At 39.6% G+C, this 21,758-nt stretch overlaps 1 protein-coding gene across 2 annotated transcripts in view; it reads left to right on the forward strand.

Moving 5' to 3' along the window:
- Nucleotides 1-226: 226 nt before the first annotated feature.
- The window catches only part of LOC131231402 (sister-chromatid cohesion protein 3), a 61,023-nt gene continuing 39,491 nt past the window's right edge, over nucleotides 227-21,758 (forward strand). Inside the window, exons 1-12 of one of the 2 annotated variants that reach the window (XM_058227569.1) lie at nucleotides 227-372; nucleotides 549-595; nucleotides 700-931; nucleotides 8,860-8,972; nucleotides 9,057-9,149; nucleotides 10,707-10,870; nucleotides 10,966-11,202; nucleotides 11,315-11,459; nucleotides 11,550-11,728; nucleotides 11,811-11,956; nucleotides 12,059-12,186; nucleotides 12,346-12,519. In XM_058227569.1, coding sequence (XP_058083552.1) covers nucleotides 551-595; nucleotides 700-931; nucleotides 8,860-8,972; nucleotides 9,057-9,149; nucleotides 10,707-10,870; nucleotides 10,966-11,202; nucleotides 11,315-11,459; nucleotides 11,550-11,728; nucleotides 11,811-11,956; nucleotides 12,059-12,186; nucleotides 12,346-12,519 — 1,656 coding nt within the window. In that variant the 5' untranslated portion in view covers nucleotides 227-372; nucleotides 549-550. Of the gene's footprint in view, nucleotides 373-409; nucleotides 433-548; nucleotides 596-699; nucleotides 932-8,859; nucleotides 8,973-9,056; nucleotides 9,150-10,706; nucleotides 10,871-10,965; nucleotides 11,203-11,314; nucleotides 11,460-11,549; nucleotides 11,729-11,810; nucleotides 11,957-12,058; nucleotides 12,187-12,345; nucleotides 12,520-21,758 lie in introns of those variants that run through there. The other variant, XM_058227570.1, reaches the window with a different exon arrangement.

The raw sequence follows: 21,758 nt of genomic DNA on the forward strand, positions 1-21,758 counted from the left end.
GGCCTGATTTTCGGATTCATATTCTATCATAATCCAGCGCAAATGATGGACGGAGCGGATGTCGCACACACGCCTCAGAGTTTTTGGTCGCGCCGTTGTAGGAAGTTCTCATCCGTTGACGAGTTGATACATGTGGGGCCCATGTCTCCCGTATCCAGACCGTCAATCTGACTCGCTCCATCGTGAAAACGACCACATCCCAGCCGTTGCCTTGAGAATAAAAACCCAACCGAGCCTTTAAAACAACGCCGATTCGACTCGCAACACAATTCTTCAATCTCCAGCTATAAAAATTCATTGGCGGGGAAATTCCTCGTATTTTTCAGTTTCATTCGTAATAATAATTCGGCGCTCTTGCAAATCCGAAAGCAGGTACGATACTCCCTCCATTTCCTTATCCTACGCACCCTTCCCGCATTTCTCCCCCTTATCGTACGCACTCTCCCATCTCCTCATCTCTACTCTCTCTCTAGAACATCTAGGGTTACTTTATTTTCAGAAAATCGAAAAAGGAAAAACGAAAATTCCCTCATTTTATGAAATTTCAGGTATGGAAGATGCAGCTGCAGCTTCAGAGACGTCGATCCGCCCTCCGGTCTGCTACAATTGACCTAAAATGTCTCATTTTCTCTTGCTTTGATTATTTTGGTAGTCTGTTAATTTTCTTACTTGATTTCTCTGTAAAACTGACGTTTACAGAAGAGGGGTAGGGATTTGGATCCTTCCGATGGCGGTCCTAGCACATCTACCCATTTGATCGGAGAAAAGCCTGACCAGGTTATCAATGGCAGTGATCAGGTCCCAGACGAGCTGGATCAAGGATCAGGCGATGGATTGTTTGATGATCTCGATGAGTTGGAGCCGAGAACAAAGAAGAAACGGACTACGGATGCGATTGTGGTACATAAAGAGATTGACCAGAGCTTGATTGGTAAGTTCACATTTCCTTTCCTGACTGTGGAAGTATATATGCAAGAATTCATCTGAAAAAAATAATACTAATGCTTTACATTTTCTCTCCTGACTAAGTATGTATTTAAGATTTCATCTGAAGAAAAGAACAATGCTGCTATAGGAAATCGGATATTGTTGTTTTTTATGTGGTTCTGTTGTAAATTAAGATGATAGTGGGGGTTAATTGTGATGTCACCACGTTTGTCATTGTAAAGCTTTTAGATTTGTCTTTGTTTTAGGCTGCATTTGGATGCCCCCATGAAATGCGGTTTTGGAGGAAATAGGGATCCGTGTGTAGTTCCTAAAATTGAGGCGTTTGGGTAGCCTCCTAAAAAAATGATTTGGGGAGGAAGTGGTGCAGGATCAATGCTATTCCATCTAACTTGCAACTTGGGCAGAAAAAAAACATTTGTTCCATTGTAAAACACAAGGACATCTGAATGCATCCTTATTGTTTGGAGATCTGAAATCAAAACTGGAATTATGTACTTGGTTGGCAAAGGAAATTGGTAATTAACTCAGAAATGTAATAGCATTTGGATGTAAGGGGAATTTAATTTGCAATGATTAGGATGCAACAAAGTGTAAGTGGACCATCACATTGTCTTTCCATTTATAGAAGTTAGCTTCTTTGATAATATTATGATTTGCAATCGTTTTGTTTCAAGTCTAGCTTAAAATGAAACCAATCACAGTTTGGGGTTTATTATTCACTTTAAGTAAGGTGGGACAATTCCAACGAGACATTTACGTTTGTTGCAACGGAATTATGGCAATCAAAATCAATTGACATCCAAAAAAAGCTGAAGCCAATTTTTTTTAATATTAAAATTGGGGATCAAAGAACAAGTTGAGAGTGTATAAATTTTTTTTTTTGAAAGATAACTTGTATTAAAGATCAAAAAGAAACAAGGGAGAAAACGGAATCTGCTGAGAGTGTATAATTTTCATGTAAGTGGGAGTACTTGTATTACTATTGTGTAAAGAGGCATCATATTAGATACCCAACAATCTTCGCAGGAGTGAATGATGCATCATTATTCCAAGTTTTGCATTGTTGCTCCAATGATGTGTTGTTTTATAGTCTGTTTAAGATTTGGCTTCCCATATAAAATTTTCCATCCATGTCAAAAAATGCAGCCCTGAAAATTGCAATTAGTAGAAAAGGAGAATAAGCCCAAGGAAGAGAGATAGAAAGAAGAAGTAGAGTGTCAGGAAAAGAAGAAAAAGAGAGGAAGTTGGAGGAGTAAGACTCCCCCTTTTTACTTATATACAAGAACTTAATAAATACAAATAAGCCCTTCCAAGAACCCATGTAACATAAATCTCTTTGAACCACATATCTCAACACTCCCTCTCAAGCTACGCATAAATATCTATCATGCCCAGCTTGCTAAGAACATATTCTAACTTTGTCTTAATTACTCCTTTAGCGACAATGTCAGCTAGTTGATTCTTAGTTGTTATAAATGGTAAGGAAAGATCGTTAGAGATAAATTGCTCATGAATAAAGTGTTTGTCAACTTCATTGTGCTTGGCACGGTCGTGCTAAACTGAAATTTGTGCAATGCTAATGGCTGCCTTGTTATCGCATAGTTACTTCACAGGCACATTCACCTTGATTTCCAAATCATGTAACAGAATTTTCAACCACAATAACTTTGCTACATTGTGTGGCATAGCCCTGTACTCTATTTTAGTGCTAGACTTAGCCACCACAGTTTGTTTTTTTGCTTCTCCAAGTGATCAAATTTCCTCATTACAAAATTACAATACCATGTATTCGACTTTCTGTCATTTACACCATCAACCCAATTTGCATATATGTAGGCCTCTATTTGTAGATGACCATGATCCGCAAATAAAATGCTTTTCCTAGGAGATACCTTCAAGTATCCCAAGATTTTTTTAACCGCCTTCAAGTGAGGAACTCGTGGAGCCTTTGCATAAAATGACTCACCACACTTGCCACATATGCTTTGTCAGGTTAGGTTAGAGAAAGAGTAGTCGGCCAATCAACATTTGATACATATCTTTATTTGATAACAACTCCCTCTCACCTCGGCTCAGTTATGATTAGGATAAATACGAGTGTCTGCTTGTCAAGAATCGAGCTTACTAGTCTGGTTTAGTAAGTCTAAGGTGTATTTTCTTTGAGAAATAAAGATACATAACATTTCTTTAATCAAGCAACCTCTACAACCACAAAATATTTCAAATTTCATAGATCCTTAATCTTAGTTCCTTTATAAAAAATCCTTCAAATTTTTAATCACCTGGGAATCATTTTTTGTCACCACAATATCATCCACAAAAACAATTGAAACTGTAGTCAACTATCCCCATCGCCTAAAAAAGAGAGTATATTCACTATACTCTAGAATAGCCAACATCTTCACTGCCTGATTGAACCTCTCGAACCAAGCCAAGGAGATTGCTGGAGTCCATAAATAGACTTCTTCAATCTACAAACCTTTCCTTCATCATTAGGGAACCTAAAACTAGGTGGAGTCATATATACTTCTACCAAGTCTCCATGGAGAAACACATTCTCCACATCTAGCTGATATAGTGGTAAAGAAAAAATGGTTGTAGTTTGAAGTGATAATAGAACCTGTATGCATTTCATCTTAGTTGCAAGTTCAAACGTTTTTTTTTTTTTTTTTTTTGTAGTCAATCCCATATGTTTGAGTGTACCACTTAGCGACAAGTCTAGCTTTATACCTTTTAAGAGACCCATCTAACTTATGTTTTACTAGGAAGATCCATTTGCAGGACGCGGATTGCATACTACCCCCGCCCGTCCCTAGTTCCGAACGGGCAGTTTTGTGGGCGGGCCCACCGTGATTTATCTGTACATCCAAACCGTCAATCCCTTTTCTCAAATTATTTGAAGGCATGAACACAAAAATGAGGCATATCCAACGCTCAAGTGGACCACACCAAATAATAAGCTTGGTTGCATTAAAATGCACAAAGCATGAAATGTCAGTTGCATTAAATGCAAGAGTCATCTGTGGTGTGGTCCACTTGAGCATTGGATCTGCCTCATTTTTATTTTGATGCCTTAAAATAATCTGAGAAAAGGGATAGACGGTTTGGATGTACAGATAAATCACGGTGGGCCCGCCCACAGAACTGCCCGTTCAGAGCTAGGGACGGGCAGGGGTAGTACGCAATCTGCGTCCCCATTTGCAACCCATTGACTCCTTTACTTTGGGTAAATCTACCAGTTCCCATATGCCATTCCTTATTAATGCTTCCATCAGACCCTCATGCCACTTTGAATTGTAGACCACCTCTTGGAATTTGGAAGGCAAAGAAATAGAAGAAATAAAAAATATGAAAGAATAATAAGGTGACAAGGCTGCATATGAAATAAACTTTGTTATAGGATGCAAAGTACACTGACGTTCCTTTTGTGTAAGACAATGGGAGCACTACCCTTATAGGAAGAGGAATAGACAAAGAAGAGGAATTACCGGGTTCCAAGGAATCATAACTATTGGCTAGGCACGTCTCAGCATCACCGTTTCTGGTGTAATGTCTATACTATTAGTTAATTCGCTCATAAGCGTTGGGCTGCATCAGTATTAGTATTAGTAGGATCCAAGAACAATAGTCGATGGACCACAAAGAATATGAACAAGAAGGGGATAAACTAGAGAAGGATGCCTTTCTTCCTACTCACTAAGCTTCCTATGAAGAGAAGTAGGATTATAGAAAAAGAAAGGAGTGAACTCAAAAAGGTGACATCCATAGTAACAAAATATTTCCTAGACACAGGATTAGAACACTTGTTTACCCTTTATGTGGATACGCTTCGAATGGCTTTTGAATATAAATTGGTCCGATTTGGACTCAAGACATGAATAAAACACACACACCCAAAGTCACGAGGTGGAACAATGGAAGAAGGTTTATATGGACAAATGACCTAATGTGGGGACTTGAACTTCAATTCCATGGATGGCATACTATTAATAAGATAGGTGGTTGCAAGCATTTCATCAATCTAAAAACACTTTAAAATGTGCATCCCTGTCGAAAGACTTTCAGTAACTTAAAGTATATGACAATTCTTCTATTCTGTCACTCAATTCTACTGAGTGTACCAATAAGAGCTTTAATTTATCATCCCATACTCTTTTAATTATTCCTGCAATTGACCTTCAAAGTATTCTCGGACATTGTCTGACAAAAATATTTTTATGTTCTTATCACACTGGGTGAATATCATTTTTAATAATGTGGTACTTCTTCACGAGTCTTGATATAACTAGGTATAGTGAGAGAAATCATCTACAAGAGAAATGAAATATCGGTAGCCATCTATGGATATAATGGGAGTAGGTCCCCCACATTAGAATGGACAATGTGAATGGGAACAAACTTTTATTTAAACTTGGGGAGATAGTTGATCTACAATGTTTGGACAACTCACAAACTTCACATTATAGATTATGACTTATATATGCCTTAAATAAGTTTGGAAATAACTTCAATGACTGAAAAGGCAAATGTCCTAAGGGCCTATTTGTTTCACCAATTACCACGTTAATGTAAAGAAAATTGACAATGATTACAAATTACTTTACCTATCTCCTGACAACAACATTTGTATTTGATCATTGATTTTCGTGTTTGGTTTATCAGTAGTAAAATTGTAATGATAACATTTTTACATTAATGTCAAATCATCACCAAGAATACATTGATGTAATTGTTTAGATTTTTTTTTTTTTTTTTTTTTTTTTTTTAAGATTTAAAATTTTCACGGCAATTACATGAAAAGTGCAATGATAACAAATTACTTCTCCTAAATACATCTACATTTCCCCGACCATTCTCGTGTTTTATTTGGCAATGACAAAATCTTAATGACGACACATTTCCTTTACATTACTGAGGATATCGTCCAAACAAACAAGCTGTGAATGACCGTGCCATAGTTTAACCTAGGCAGCATTATTATCTCAACTAAGCAAGGTGTTCCAAAACAGTAACGGTGGTTGTAACGGCCACCACCGTTACCGTTATGATACGGGTCGTAACGGCCGTTATAGCCCCCTGGATCGGCTGTTATGGCCATTTTTTATTTTTTGAAAAATGTTGTTATTGGACCGTTACGGGACCGTTACGAGGCTGTTATGGCGCGTTTTTCTGTAACGGCCGTTACGGCCGTTTTGACCCCGTAATGCATAACGGTTATGACTATTACCGTTACGTATCTGATTTTGAATAATTTGCTACTAAGACTACTACTTGATTGTAAGGCTGAAGGAAAATCGACATTATCCAGAGGTAGAGACCATCTGCTTCATGACCACTCCCTATAATTTTCCTTGTCACCAAGTCTTAGAAACCACAATGGAAAGTTACACAACAATTCAAATTTTTTGTGGGACTAGCAAGAGAAAATAAATTTGTGAACAAATTTGGAACATGAAGAATAGAGGACAGAGACAAGTGATCATTACAATTAATATCAACCTTCCTTAAAACAGAAGATAGGGATCCATCAGCAATTCTCACTTCATCTCTTTCAAACGATAGACTATGTGAGGAAAGAAATGGATGACAAGCTTGTTATGTGATCAGATGCACCTGAATCAATGATCCAGGCTGGGCTAGATGAGGAATGACATGCAAGGTTAGCAGATGCATGTAACCTACTGTATAAATGAAGTAAAAGCAGATGAGGAACTTGCAAAGCACAGAGAGAAAAGCAGATGGACCTTCTAGTTAGGAAAGTAGACGGCAAGGGGTTCCAAATCCATGATGGATAAACTGTCCAAGGCCAATGAAGACTGCCTAGAGGTAGGGGCAGGTGTGGCAAAAGTACCCGAGGAAGGAGAAACAGAGGCAGCGACCAGGCCATTGGAGGAAGGAAGCTGTCCAGAGCAGTTTAATTTCGCTGGTCTATCATGGAGATCCCAATAAGTCTCCCTTGTATGGTGGATTTTCCTACAATGATCATATCTCAACTTATCATTTTCATCAGACACTTTATTCTTTCGATAACTTCCTTTTCACCCTTAGAGGGATCGGAAGATATTGCAAGAGCTGAATGAGAGTTGTTGGAAGAAATTGGCTACATGGCTTTCTTCTGTTTTTCCTCACTTTAAACTAGGGAATGCATTTGGTCTAATGAAGGAAGCTCATCTTTGCTCAAAATCTGCACACGGGTCAACTCATACTCAGAGTTCTAACATCCTAAGAGATCGAATAGTCTATTATGTTCAATGTATTTTTGATCTCTCCCTATCAGCATTAGTATCCCATTATAATAACTCATAATGATCAAACTCTTCCCATGGACCCTGAAGATTGGAATGATAAGTAGCCAAACTCTTCTCTCCTTGAAAATAGTAGTGATCTCCTGGTGTAGCTAATAGGCCTGAACAATACTACTATGCTGCTGGGAACAAGTTTTGGAAACTTTATCCCAGATTTCTTTGGTTGGCTGCCGGAACAAGAATCCTCTACAAATATGAGGCTGCATAGAGTTAAGTAGCCGAGACATCGGCATCAAGTTCTCTTGCTCCCACTTATCATACGAAGAATCATCTGTAGTTGGTTCTTTCACCCGACCATTCACATACCCTAGTTTTCCTCGTCTGCGAATATACATCTTGGCAGATTGAGACTAGTCAAGGAAATTAGTGCCATCCAACTTCACAGTTGTGATCTGCATACGAGGATTGTCACCATAAACACCTATGGGTGATATGGAACTTGCAGATCTGGAAACATTAGAAGTATCCTTTGAACCACTGGTAGTTGACATTTTCCCAAAGAAAACAGCTCTTAATACTCTCCAAAGTATAGCAAAAGTACTACCTAGACTCTCAAGGGGGCTCAACAAAATCAGATAAAAAATATGACCAAACTGGTCGTACAGCACGTTGGCACCATTCCTTCATAGATTTTGGAGCAAGATGATTTTTGTTTCTAGAGGTGGCAATTGGTCAGCCGTACGAAATCAATGTGGAAATTTTCAACAAAAAACCCTCAAGAAAAAGGCACGCACAAGCAACTGAATCAGTCCCATTTTCTGAGGCTTCACCACCAAATACTCACCGAAAAATCATGCAAAAGTCACCATAGTTCTTATAAAATAATTCTCTTCTAAATTTCATACTTTGTTCTTGTTCTTCATGGGACCATCTGATAGCACACTGCTAACATCACCCGCAAGTGGTTCCACCCAAGAAACCACCAATCAACTTAGGAACGTGTGCTTTGATGCCAAATAGAAAAGGATAATAAACTAGGAAAATAGATGAACGAAAGAAGTAGGGAGTAAGGAAAAGAAGAAAAAAGAGAGGGTTGGAGGAGAAAAACTTGGGTGTGTTTCTGCCTCCTTTTACTTGTATAAAAGATATTTTAGAAAAAATGCAAATAAACCCTTATAAGAACCCATATTACATAAAAGCCCTTCTATACACATATCTCAACACAATCTCTGCTGCATCTATGAACGGATAGAGTACAGGTGATCAGAACCTTCAATATGCACCCTTTTAATCACCTGAAAACAAATTTCATATGGTTACTATGTGGTCTGTGCGTAACTGTTTTCATATTCAAGGCAAAGACAATTGTTTGTTTTTGGATCTCATCTTCCATCATATTGGATGTAGAAGATGCTGCCTATCAGATTTCTTTTGTTTTATATGCTCATTTATGGTAGCTGTTAAGTTTTTGAACCCTTTCAGTATATTTCACCTTTGTGCTTGCAAAGCCTTTCTGTTTGTCTGTGACCTTCTGAATCCAACTGTTTTGAACTGAACTTGCTGTTTATTGTGCTCATTTATACCCAATGTATGTGATATTCTTTGTTGAATACCCATCTTCGAGGTTGTGCTTGTTGACAATGGTGTTTTGCACATCCTCCCACAGATGTAATCAAAAGTAATGGGAAGCTCATTCCACATGCTGTCAAAAACTGGGTTGAGCGATATGAGAACAATCCGAAATCCGCAATTGTTGAACTCCTGATGATGCTATTTGAGGTAATTGGCTGCATCTACTTGCTAACATCGCCATCACTGTTACTTAACCTATTGGGATTGATGAAAATGACGATACTTACACAGGCATGTGGAGCTAAATATCATCTTGATGAAGGTTCCCTGGACGAGACTGATGTGGATGATGTGGTTGTCTCTCTGGTGAATCATGCTAGGAATGTATCCTCCTGAAATTATTTATTAAGGTCATTGCATAAAAAGGTTTTATGTTGCTGCTTATTCTTGCTTCATCTAAAACACATACTTATTATCATCATCTAAGCCTCATCCCCACTAATTGGGGTTGGCTACACAAATCCTTTTCCTCCGTTCCACTCTATTAAGGACCATATCCTCTGTTAAATAGGTCACCAAATATTTTCCATCTCCACTCACATCCTTTTGGGTCTTCCATGCCCTTTCAGAACCTTCAACTTGAACCAACTCGCTCCTAATTGGTGTGGTTCTTGTTCTTCGTTGCACATGACCAACCATCTAAGTCTACTTTCCCCCATTTATTACCTGTTAAAGTCCCTTGATATACATTGATACACCATCTTCTAACAGCTTGAGCTTTTAGAGCAAGTGGTTACTGGACATGGTATCAGAGAGGAAGGTCAAGTGTTTGAATCCCGAGAGCAGCAAATATGCCTTTGGAAAATGAAGTCCAGCCCGCCGACTGGGAAAATCAAACTCGGCCTATTTATGGTGTGAGCGTCCCTCCACGCTTGCCTAGTATGTTCCCGTGCAAAGTTCCACCCCACACGTGCGGGGGATTGTTAAAGTCCCTTGATATACATTTATACACCATCCTCTAATAGCTCGAGCTTTTAGAGCAAGTGGTTGTTGGACTAAGGGGTTGGGTTTGAAATCCATGGTAAGAGTTTGGATTACACCTAAAATCCTTTCAATAGTTGCATGTGTAACACTAATGATATCAAAAAACAATTAGATTATCAATTGCATCACTATAATTAGTTTAATATAATGATCAACACTGTCCAAACATTGTCCATGTAAATCAACGGCTAAAAATCGTTGGTTAGTCACTTGGACATGGTCTTGTACTTGTGGTCCATCTGAGACTTGGAATTTCATCATTTTTGGGCAAAGCATATATTTCAGCGGGCTTATTACAACCATTGTGTCAAACATTACATACGTCACTAATTAGAGATATTAAAGTTGATTTAGTAATTAAATTCACACCCTTGTAAATATACCATACATAGCTACTTTTGGATTAAAGTTGATTCCCAATCTAGGGTGCCAAACACAATGGGAGGATTTCAAATCCAGGGGGTTCCAAATCTACGCTCCCAAACAGGCCCTAATAGTCCTACTCTTAAGTTCCCCTGAATACATTCATTTCTAGTTATATCCTTCGTTCCCTTGAATACATTCATTTCTAGTTATATCCTTCCTTGCCTTGCTAATCATCCATCTCAAAGTCCTCATTTCAAATATACTCATTCTATGAACATGTTGTTATGTCCCATAAAGCATGGCTGGTCTTATGGCTAACCTATAAAATCTCTCTTTTAGTTTGATTGATATGCAATGATCACAAAAACTTTAGAGGCACACTCCAATTCATCCATCCAGCTCTAATTCTATGTGCGGCATCCTTTGCCATCTCTGTTCTCATGCATTATCTATCCAAGATATCAAAAATTGTCATTTTAGTGTACTTCCTTGTATATATTGATCTATGCTTAACTCCTTTCGGATCCTTAGGGGGATGTTGAAGATTATTACAGTTCCAAACGCAAGGAACTTAAAAATTTCAAGGAAAACCTGGCTTCATTCTGGGACAATTTGGTCATTGAATGTCAAAATGGGCCATTGTTTGATCAGGTTTTGTTCGAGAAATGCATGGATTATGTGATTGCCCTGTCATGGTAAGCTATTACTACTTGTCACTTTGTGATTAATTGAAGAGAGTTCAGTATGTGTAACATTGCTCCATTTGTATTCTCCTGTTTCACACACTCAGCACTCCTCCAAGAGTTTATCGTCAGGTGGCTTCATTGGTGGGTCTCCAGCTTGTGACGTCTTTTATAACTGTTGCAAAAATGCTTGGTGGGCAGCGTGAAACTACTCAGAGACAATTGAATGCTGAAAAAAAGAAACGCAATGATGGTCCTCGTGTGGAGTCATTAAATAGAAGGCTGTCCACAACCCACGAGAAGATAACTGTGACAGAAGAGATGATGCGAAAAATATTTACAGGGTGAGGACTACCTGTGTCAAGAAATCTATGCTTGGTTACATGTGTAGTCTCAGATCCTGATTGGAATTTAGTGTTTTCTTATTGAACTGATTCAAATCCACTGCTTTTGAAGGTTGTTTATGCATCGGTATCGGGATATTGACCCTGACATCCGAATGTCATGCATCAAATCTCTTGGTATTTGGATTGTATCCTATCCAGCGCTGTTCTTGCAGGATTTGTACTTGAAATACCTTGGTTGGACACTAAATGACAAAGTAAGTTTGTTTTTTTCCAAGTGAATTCTGGAACATATTTGCTCATTACCTCCTGTATTTTATCTAATGAATTTGTAATTACATCTGAAGAGTGCTGCTGTCAGAAAAACTTCTGTCCTGGCCTTGCAAAATCTTTATGAAGTGGATGATAATGTGCCATCACTTGGTCTTTTCACGGAAAGATTTTGCAACCGAATGATTGATCTTGCAGATGACATTGACGTTTCTGTGGCTGTATCTGCCATAGGACTTCTTAAGCAACTACTAAGGTAAGTGCTTTGTCTAGCTTTCAGCCTTTCTTCTGTTCATTTATAGTAGAGTGCAACATACACTGTTCTCGTGCTTTTGCAGACATCAGCTGCTAGCGGATGATGAATTGGGCCCTTTGTATGATTTGCTCATTGATGAACCACCGATGATCAGGCGTGCTATAGGAGAACTGGTGTATGATCATTTGATTGCTCAAAAGTTTAGCAGCTCCTCATCAGGGTCCAGAGGTAATACTTTTTCAGAATTTTGGCCATGGTGTTTGACTTTTTGATCTTGTCTAGGTGTCCAGCCATCCATGATGCTTGTTGACAAGTTGAAATTATGTCCAGGGGAAGACACTGGATCATCTGAGGTTCATTTGGGAAGAATGTTGCAAATACTGAGAGAATTCTCAACAGATCCAATTCTTAGTGCCTATGTTATTGATGATGTTTGGGATGACATGAAGGCCATGAAAGTGAGTGAATAGATATTTGTCCTAATATATTTTGCTTTCAGACATCTGAAAACAGTGGGATATTATATTTGTTTTAAAAGATCTTATTCTACTATAATTGTTTCTTCTTCTTCAGTATAAATGTTGGTCCATATAAAGTGAGTCCAATCTATCTTGCAGGATTGGAAGTGTATTATCTCTATGCTCCTGGATGAGAATCCAATGATTGAGCTTACTGATGTTGATGCAACAAACTTGGTTCGATTGCTTTATCAATCTGCCAAGAAGGCTGTTGGAGAAAAGATTGTCCCTGCTACAGATAACCGTAAACAATATTACAATAAAGCTCAAAAGGTATGCAATGATGGGTTTATTTGCTTCGTCTTAGCTAAGATATATTTGCCATCTAAAACTCGATTACTATTCATGCATAATTTTTTCTTGTTACTTGCACCAATTTTATGAAATACTATTCTAGGCATGGCTGCACGGCTATTCATAAATGAATAATTATTAGCTTCCATCCATGTTGGTCTAGAAGTTCTGTGCATGCATATATGTGTGTGTGTTACGATAGCAAAATTTTGCTACATAAAATAAAAGAGAGGGCAGAGTCCCGACGCAAAGAACCCTATGGTTAGCACCCTTTGTAGCAAAGATTCAGAGGCCTAACGGGTACAAAGTAACAACTGTTACATAATGGTAATGATGGGAGCCGTTACGCGATACGGGGTTGTAACACCTATTCTGAATAAAAAGTCCTGTTATGGGCTGATTCAGGCCTGTAACGGTCCAATACGGGGCCAATACATTTTCTTTCTTAAAAAAAATCTGACTGTTATAGGGCTGTAATGGCCATTACGGCCTGTATCCTAATGGCCATAAGGTTGGCCATTATGGCCACTGTTACGTTTATTGAATACCTTGATTGTTATCCTCTTTTCCAACATTGCTAAACAAAATGTTCAGGTTAGAAGCAAGGTCCCAATTTCATAAAGTTCACTATTCAACTTCCTAGGCTTGGAGTTTGGTAAAGTTGCTCATGAGACCCAATATTCATTGAATCTCCTCCAACAATCATGGGCTTGGAGAATCTTTTTGAAAAGATTCTCAAAGCTTCCCTTAGAGATCTAACTTTGGTCTCAAAAAGTGTCTCCCACGGTCCCACCTACCTAGACCAAGGAGATAGATGTCACCCCATCTTTAAGGACACCACCCATACCACAAATGCTTGGGTTTCTAATAGAGCAACCATATTTCACGTCAGGAATGGGGGCAGTTCCAATGGACCTAAATTGTTCATTTAGCAGCATGCTTTCAGCTTAAAGACTCTTCATCCTAGCTTCTAAGCACATGTAATGCAAATATACCGTGGAACTCCTTGTCAAACCAAATGTGTAACACTTCCTACAAACTCCAAGTGATTATGAATCAATTGGCACAATTTGACAATGAACTATTTCTTGTCGATGAAGTTGGCTTTCAAGGACCTTGTCTTATTAGGTACCCCATCTTATTTGATGAAGTTGGCTATTTCAACCACTTTGTTCTATTCGCATCGAGGGTGGGAGAAGCGAAGGTGCCAGAAGGTGCGGCCATCTTCTTCTTTCGGTGGATCTCGGTTGGGCTTCTCATATCTCATGCACTGGAAGGCCTCTTCTTCCTACAATCTTAGAGGACATGCAATCTGCAAGCTGAAGCTCTTGCTTGAGATTCATTGGGTATCAACACTAAAGATCTGCTCAAGTTCAAGCTTCGGAGAATGAAGTGGGAAAGAATGCATGGCTTTGCATTTGGGGAGCATTTAGTGAAGCGGCAAGACTTTTCCAGAGGTACTGGATGTTACTTCATTGCCAGTGATTGAGGTTCAAGGTATTCAAAATCGGTTACGTAACAGGTGTTATGTAACGATAACAGTCATAATTGTTATGCATTACGGGGTCGAAATGGCCGTAATGGCCGTAACAGAAAAAACAGGCCGTAACGGCCCTGTAATGGTCCTGTAACAGTTTTTCAAAACCATGTAATGGTCCTGTAACAGTTTTTTCAAAAAATAAAAAAGGACCGTAATGGCTGTTACGACCCATATCATAATGGTAACGGTGGCCGTAACGGCCACCGTTACCGTTATGGAACACTTTGTTGAGGTTGTGACAAAGGGCAAACAACAACTTCGCCCCTTCGATGAGCACCAATGGACCTCTAGGTTGGAAGGGAGGAGGGCTCACTTCGATGGTCAAGGGCATGCAATGGATCAAGAATGCAATTGAGCACATGGGCAAGGCGGGAGTCTCCTTCGGCAACTACAAGGAAGACTAGATCGTGCTTTTCCAATATGTGAAGAAGCGTGGGGCCCAGAACCAACTACGATGGGGTAACCAACTCCAAGAGGTCTCCAAAGGGGTGGAGAGAGTTAGTCTCAAGTTGTCCATCAACTATGATGGGGAACCAACTCCAAGGGTGCAAAGTTAAGAGGGGCAAATGCGTTTACCCAATGAAGCTTCTTAGCTAGAATGTTAGAGGTTTGACATGCGGGCAAAAAAGGATCTAGATAAAGGATCTATGTTGTAGAGCCTAGGGATAGTTAATCTCACCACATGAAACTTAACTTCAGTCTATTGATCAGAAGGTGATGGTTTCAATTTGGGGGGTTATGACCAAAGACTGGGTAGTGCTTGATGTTGTTGGTTATGCAGGAGGCATTTGAGTGGCTTGGGACACAAGGATATTGGTGAGGGAGGAGTGGTGGATCGGCTTGTTCTCTATTTCCGTCATCTTGAGGGAGGTGGTGTTGAGTTTTAAGTGGTTGTTCACAGCTATCTACGAGCCAAACCAGGCAATGCCAAGACACCTTTTGTGGCTTAAGCTCAACTCAATTAGGGATACGTGGATGATGCCGTGGTGCCTAGAAGGAGACTTCAACGTCATCAGATTCACCTGTGAGACATTAAATGGAGGGCAAATCACTTGCAGGATGAAGGACTTCTCAGATTGGGTAGTCAGGAATGACCTAGTGGACTTGCCTCTTAACAATGTAAAATTCACATGGATGAATGGTCAGGAAAGGGTTGTCGTGTCTCACCTTAACATATTCTCGGTCTCCTCCGATTTGGTAGAGAAATATCCTCTTGCGCTGCAAAGGGGACTTCGTGGCCAGTGGTTGACCATTGCTCGATCTTTGCAGAAGTTGACGAAGAGAATTGGGGCCCAAAACTATTTAAATTTGAACTCGTGTTGCTAGAGGTGTAAGGCTTTTCGAGCTGTTAAAGGATTGGTGGGAGTCTTTTGAGGTGGAAGAGTATGCAGGGTTTATTTTAGGTAAACAACTTTTAACTCCTAAAATGAAAGATGAATGTTTGGAAGAAGATGGTACTTGAGAACAAGGAGTCTGAAGTTGAATGCATTCTAAGGGATATCCAAACTCTTGATGCTGAGGAAGGGGGTGTATTGTTAGGGGAGGAAAAAACTATGAGGTTAAAACTCTTGAATACATGAATTGGCTTGAGGAGGAAATTAAATGGAGGTAGTGTTTGAGGTTTGTTTGGCTTAAAGAAGGAGATAAGAACACACACTTCTTTCACAACATCGCTGGTGCTCGGGAAAGTATAACATGATCAATGGTGTCATTGTGGATGGCAAAAGGGTTGAAGACAAATCCCAAGTTTGTGACTCGATCGTTCAATTCTACAAGAATTTTCTATTGGGCGAGGGGTGGTCTCGACCCTAAATGGATAATTTGGCCTTTTCTCAAATCTCTATTGAGGAAGCAAAATCTCTTGAAAAGCAAATCTTTGAGGAGGAAATTAAAGTTATACTGGATTCATTGGAGAGGAATACGGCTCTGGGTCCAGACTGCTTCCCTATGGCTTTCTTTTAGGACCCTTTTGATGGTGAGTAATTCCTTGTTGTCAAAAGAAATTGTCATCATTATGTTTTCACCACATCTAAATCAAACACGGGAATGGCTAATCAAATGTAGATGCATTAAGGAGAGAGAAAATGTAATTTGTAATCATTGCTCTTTTTTCATGTAATTACGGTAAAAATCTCAAATCAAGCAACACATTGGTTTATTTTGAACATGATGTGACATTGAAGTAATGTAAGAAGGCCATTGTTACAATTTTCCTATGGATAAATCGAACAATGGAAAAATACCATCGTTGCCATCAAATGCAGGCTATGCAGCTAATGTAAGAAGACACATAATTTGTAATAGCTACTCATTTCCTTTTGACTACAAGGAATTACTCAATACCAAACAGGCTCTCAGGTTTTTTGGGACAATGAAGGGTGATTTGGTAATTTTATATGAATTTTTTGAAGAGGTCGCTTGTCGTTGGAGTTGGGAGCTTTTTTAATCACCATCCTTCCAAAAGTTGAGGGTGCAGGATCTTAAAAGACTTTTGGCCTCCAGGTTTCAAGTGGTCCTAGAGAATGTTATCTCTAAAGCCCAAGGTGTTTTTGTAACAAACAAACATATTAATGCAGAGGCACTTTCACACCGGGTTCGAGTGGGGTTGCCTGTGGGATGCAGGGGCACACTAGGGGTGGGCAGCCTGTGTGAGGTGGGCCCCACCCGTGTGAGATGGGTGGCTCGTGTGAGGCGATGCTCATGTGATTTGGGGCCCACGAGGGGGGTTCGGTCGAGGTCCTAACCCATGAGATGTGGGGCTTGGGCTCTGAGATAAAGGGATTGATTCGCCATGCTCTAACAGTTTGAGCTTTTAGAGTAAGTGGTTAATTGTCCTGCATCAAATTGGTATCAGAGCGGGAGGTCTCGTGTTCGAGACTCCTCACCGGGGGTGATTAATGCATGGGCATTTTCACACCGGGCTCTAGTGGGGTTGCCTGTGGGATGCAGGGGCACACTTGGGGTGGGCGGCCTGTGTGAGGGGGGCCCCACCCGTGTGAGATGGGTGGCTCGTGTGAGGCCGTACCCATGTGATTTAGGGCCCACGAGGAGGGTCTGGCCGAGGTCCTAACCCATGAGATGTGGGGCCTAGGCTATGAGATAAAGGGATTGATTCGCCATGCTCTAAAAGTTTGAGCTTTTAGAGCAAGTGGTTAATTGTCCCGTATCACATATCTTAGATTGCATGCTCATAACTCACGAGTTCATTGACTCTAGGCATAGGAAAACCAAAAAAGGGCATAGTTTTCAAGTTGGGTGAGAAGGCCTTTGATCATGTCAACTGGGAATTTCTTGATTACATGTTAGTGTGGTTGGATTGTGGGTAAAAGTGGAGAAGATGGATTTAGGAGTGCATCCAATCAACTAAATTCTCCATTTTGGTAAATGAGTACCCCAAAGGCTTCTTCAAACCAACAAGGTCTCCTGTATTGGCATGTAATCCATAGCTTATTTGAGATTTGGTGAAAAAAAAAAAACATTTGGGGTCAAGGATGCGAGGCTGGAACAGAGGAAGATCAAGAGGGAGCTTGTGAAGATCCTCAAGAAGTCAGTTGTTCTACGGGCAAAGGGAGACTCGAGAGGAGATATTCCTAGCCCTCGTTAAAGGAGATCAGAGAATTGAGGGGGAGTAGAGGACGGCAAAGGGGGGTGAGGGAGGGGGATTAGGGGAATCGAGGGGTTTATTAGTGAAAGGACCCAGTTGAAGGAAGGCAAGTAGGTTTGGGTGGAGAAGATGGAAAAGGGTATGAAGGTCCATATTCATTCGAGGGTTGTGGAGAATTCTTGGTGGGCTCTTCAATGGAACCTCGTTGTGACCAGTGTTTTAAATATCAACGATATTAGCCGATATATCCCACGATATGTCTTGTATCCCACCTCTGTGATACGAAATGCACAAGTAGTGTGATATATCTCACATGTTCGTTCCTTTGTTCTGTAAATCATGTTAAGTCAGTGTCAAATTGTTACAAATTCATGATTTTTCATGTTTTGCATGAAAAATCATGGATTGAGAGCTTCGATTTTGAGATTTGGAGAAGGACCGAGTTACGGAAAATTGAAAAAAAATCAAAATCAAACATGTATGTAACCTACTCTAGTGATTCTTATTTTTCTTTTGAATGTATTGCTTATGTTTCCACATGTCTTCTTACATTTACAAATTATATGAACAGACTTTGAATATACTTGCAAAGTTGCATCAATTCAGTTAGACAACGCATAGATTAGGACCCCATACAAAGAAAACCTATTATGTGTACTTGTTTTTTTGTAATGTTTTGATTTGCTTGTATTGATGTCTTTTTTAACAATCACTGAAATTTCATTGAAAAATTCGACCAATTTCTAATGTTTCCCATGTTTCCAACAACAACGATACATTAAGCGATACAACCGATGTATCCCATGCGATAATCGATAAGTATCTGTATCCCAAGGGTGCGATACATAACACGATACCGATATTTCGAACACTGGTTGCGACTTTGAAGGAGAGGGCGTCAATGGTTGAGATGGGGGGAATTGTTGTCAGCAAGTTGCGGTTTGGAGAAGGCTGATTGTTATTAAACACCTAATGACCTAGAGATTGGGATCTCTTCAAGGACAACAAAGAATTTGGATAGGTTATTCTTGTCGGATATTTGTTTCAAGTGGGATCGAGGGAAGCCTTGAATAGTAGGTTTGACAAGTAAGTGTTTGGGTTGGAAGAGGTTTAAGTTTAGGTTATGGGATTTGCCCTTGGAACTCTAGTTCTTCGAAGTTTTTGTTGCAATTGGTGTTTGGTTTGGGGAGACAATGACCATTGATTTGGTGATGGAAGATTTTTCGAAGCTTCGGATGGTGAGAATTTGTGTTAAGAAGAAGAATAAACCTTTCATTCCTTACAAAGTGGTGCTTGATGTAGGGAAGAGACTTTATGTTAGGACTGAGCAGTAAGGGATAGGGGGTGCTAATCTACAGCTAGTGGTTGGCCAACGTTGTGATTCCGCCAGTAGAAGAAGGGATGTAAGCGGAATTGTTGTTGAGAGGGATGAAGTTGCACCGGATGGTTGCTCTGGTGGAGTACTGAATCCTAGAAAGATACTCATGACAACCACCAAGTGGCGTTCATGTGGTTGGTGGCATAGTAGGGCCTCATGGCTTGACACATAGCCACTTGTCAGGAAAGGGAGAGGTGGAAGTGATATGGTTGTTGGGCATCGAGTTGTTATAGATAGAGACACGTGACTAGATAGCTAGCAATTATTATTATTATTTTTTATTATTATTGTTTTTTTTTTTAAAATTATTTTTTTGAGGGCACGAAGATTGATAAGATTTGAAAAGGTGGGGCTTATTAGTCATATGAGAAGTGGCTCCAGAGTCAATGACCTAAGAGGACACATGAAGATCAGTACCTAGCTGGGCTACAGAAGCTCTGAAAGTAGAAGTTGCATCTTGAACATGAATGCGCATGAAGGCATCATATGTATCTTGGGATATAAAAACAAAATTACCTAAGGTAGGTATTACTTGGGCATTACGGGCGTGGCTTGAGTAGGATGAGAAGTCCTAGACTTAGGAGTAATACTAGTCTGATAGGTTTGTACCCATGAAAGGCGACCAATAATATCCTAACATCGATCAATGGTATGATTCATGCTACCATAATGAGTATAGACATGAGTAGAATTATCATGACCATGACCACCATGGACCCCACCGTCACGACCTCTATTGGTATCTTGGCCCCCTTCACAACCACCATGACCAGAACCACCACCACTACGATGAGACACTCAACCTGGGGCTCAAGTACTAGAGCTTTAAGAAGATTGACTCCCAACCATGTAAGCAAATCTATCTGAAGTTATAGGAGAAGCAGATGATGAAGGAGCAACCTGTTGAACAAGAGCATAGACAACAATAAGAGATGAGAACGGCTCCATAACAATAATTTGATCACAAACACCTTGATACTCATAATTGAACCCGAAATAAATTGCATGGTCTGAGTTTCTTCTCGTTGCTGCTAGATGAGATCATAATCATGAGAGTAATGAGATTGAAAAGTATGATAAAGGTCTAACTCATCCCACATACCTCATAGTGTAGTGAATATTTTATCAGCTTTCTGGAATCCTATTGAAATCTACAAATATCTAAAATCAACTTGCAAACTAGGGATATATTATGAGCCTTGGAATACATGTCACGAATAGTATCCCATATCTTCTTAGTTGACGTTAGAAACATAACTGAGTTGCTCACAGAAGGCTCCAAATTGTTGAGCAACCAAGCCATTACCTAATAATTCTCCTTAGTCTAGGTCTTAAATTTTGCTCATCTTCGGGGCTAGGAGCTTCATCCAAAATATAGGTGAACCTCTTTATCACTCACAAACAACTTGATTGATTGAGCCCATTGCAAGTAATTGTTGTCATTCAATTTCATTGTCATGATTAATAATGTATGTGAATCAGAAACAACGTATTTTGTAACAGTTACCTTTATGATACGGGCCATAACGGCTGTTATGACCCATGTAGCGGTCGTTAAGGTCTCTGTTTTTTTTTTTTTTTTTTTTAATTGAAAAAAAAATCTAAAAACCCTATATCTGTCCCGTTATGAGGTTGTTTCGGCCTTTACGGGGGGCATAACAAGCCGTTGCGGTGATTATGGGCGCCATTTTTCTCCATAATGGTTGTTACGGCTGTTACGACCCTGTAACGTGCAACGGTTGCTGTCGTTGCCTTTATATAATGGCTTTTATGACCGTTATAGCACACCATGATCAGAAGACCCCATAGTAGAGAATGTCTTCCATATTATTACCCAGATGCATGACCAATCATGCACAACACCTTGCTAGAATAAAAATTTGCCTACAAGATAACTATAGGAGCCCCAAAGCAGATTGCACAAAATTTGCACATATACCACGGATAGGGTGTATGTCCATTCACCTCAAAATAGCCCCTCAACAACAAACATGTGCACACTAACTCAACATCCAGTCCATATGACAAAAAAAGGAAGCAATTACAACCAGTAGTGCATCAATTAAGGCTAAAAGAGATCAAATACTGCTAAACACACAGATATACACATATAACATGGTGTAAATTGCGAAAATAGAAGGAAACCACAAAGAGAATCAATCTAGCACAGACTAGGATCAATCTCCATAATACTCCTTCAAATCACTAGAGAAGAGACTAGGATCAATCTCCATAATATTCCTTCAAATCACTAGAAAAGATACTGAAAGGATTCTCAAATATTAGTTGGACACCAAAAAAGATTGTAGGGCATGGTTTTGAAAGTGCAAAAACAACAACCAAATTCCAACCGAGAGAGGAAAAAGCTCAAATCCCCAAAAATGAAGTAGCAAAAGGATATGGATAACTATCTAGGACAAAAATCGATCCACCGTGTTGGATTTATTACAAATTATCAATTGATTTAGGAGAAATCTCGAAAAATCATGATTTGGGGCCATTTTCCGTGGATGCAAAGATTGGCACAAAACTTAACTTAAATCAGCCCAAAAAATTCTACAAAAATCACCATAATTCATCTAAAATCAAGATTGATCAGATCATACCCTTCTTACCATACTTTGTTCGTATTGACAGTACAATTGTTAATGTCAACCGTATAGCTACTATCGTCGATGAGGCCTTGTAGCAGTGAT

The sequence above is a fragment of the Magnolia sinica genome, chromosome 17, assembly GCF_029962835.1.
Source record: "Magnolia sinica isolate HGM2019 chromosome 17, MsV1, whole genome shotgun sequence".
NCBI classification, from domain to species: Eukaryota; Viridiplantae; Streptophyta; class Magnoliopsida; order Magnoliales; family Magnoliaceae; genus Magnolia; species Magnolia sinica.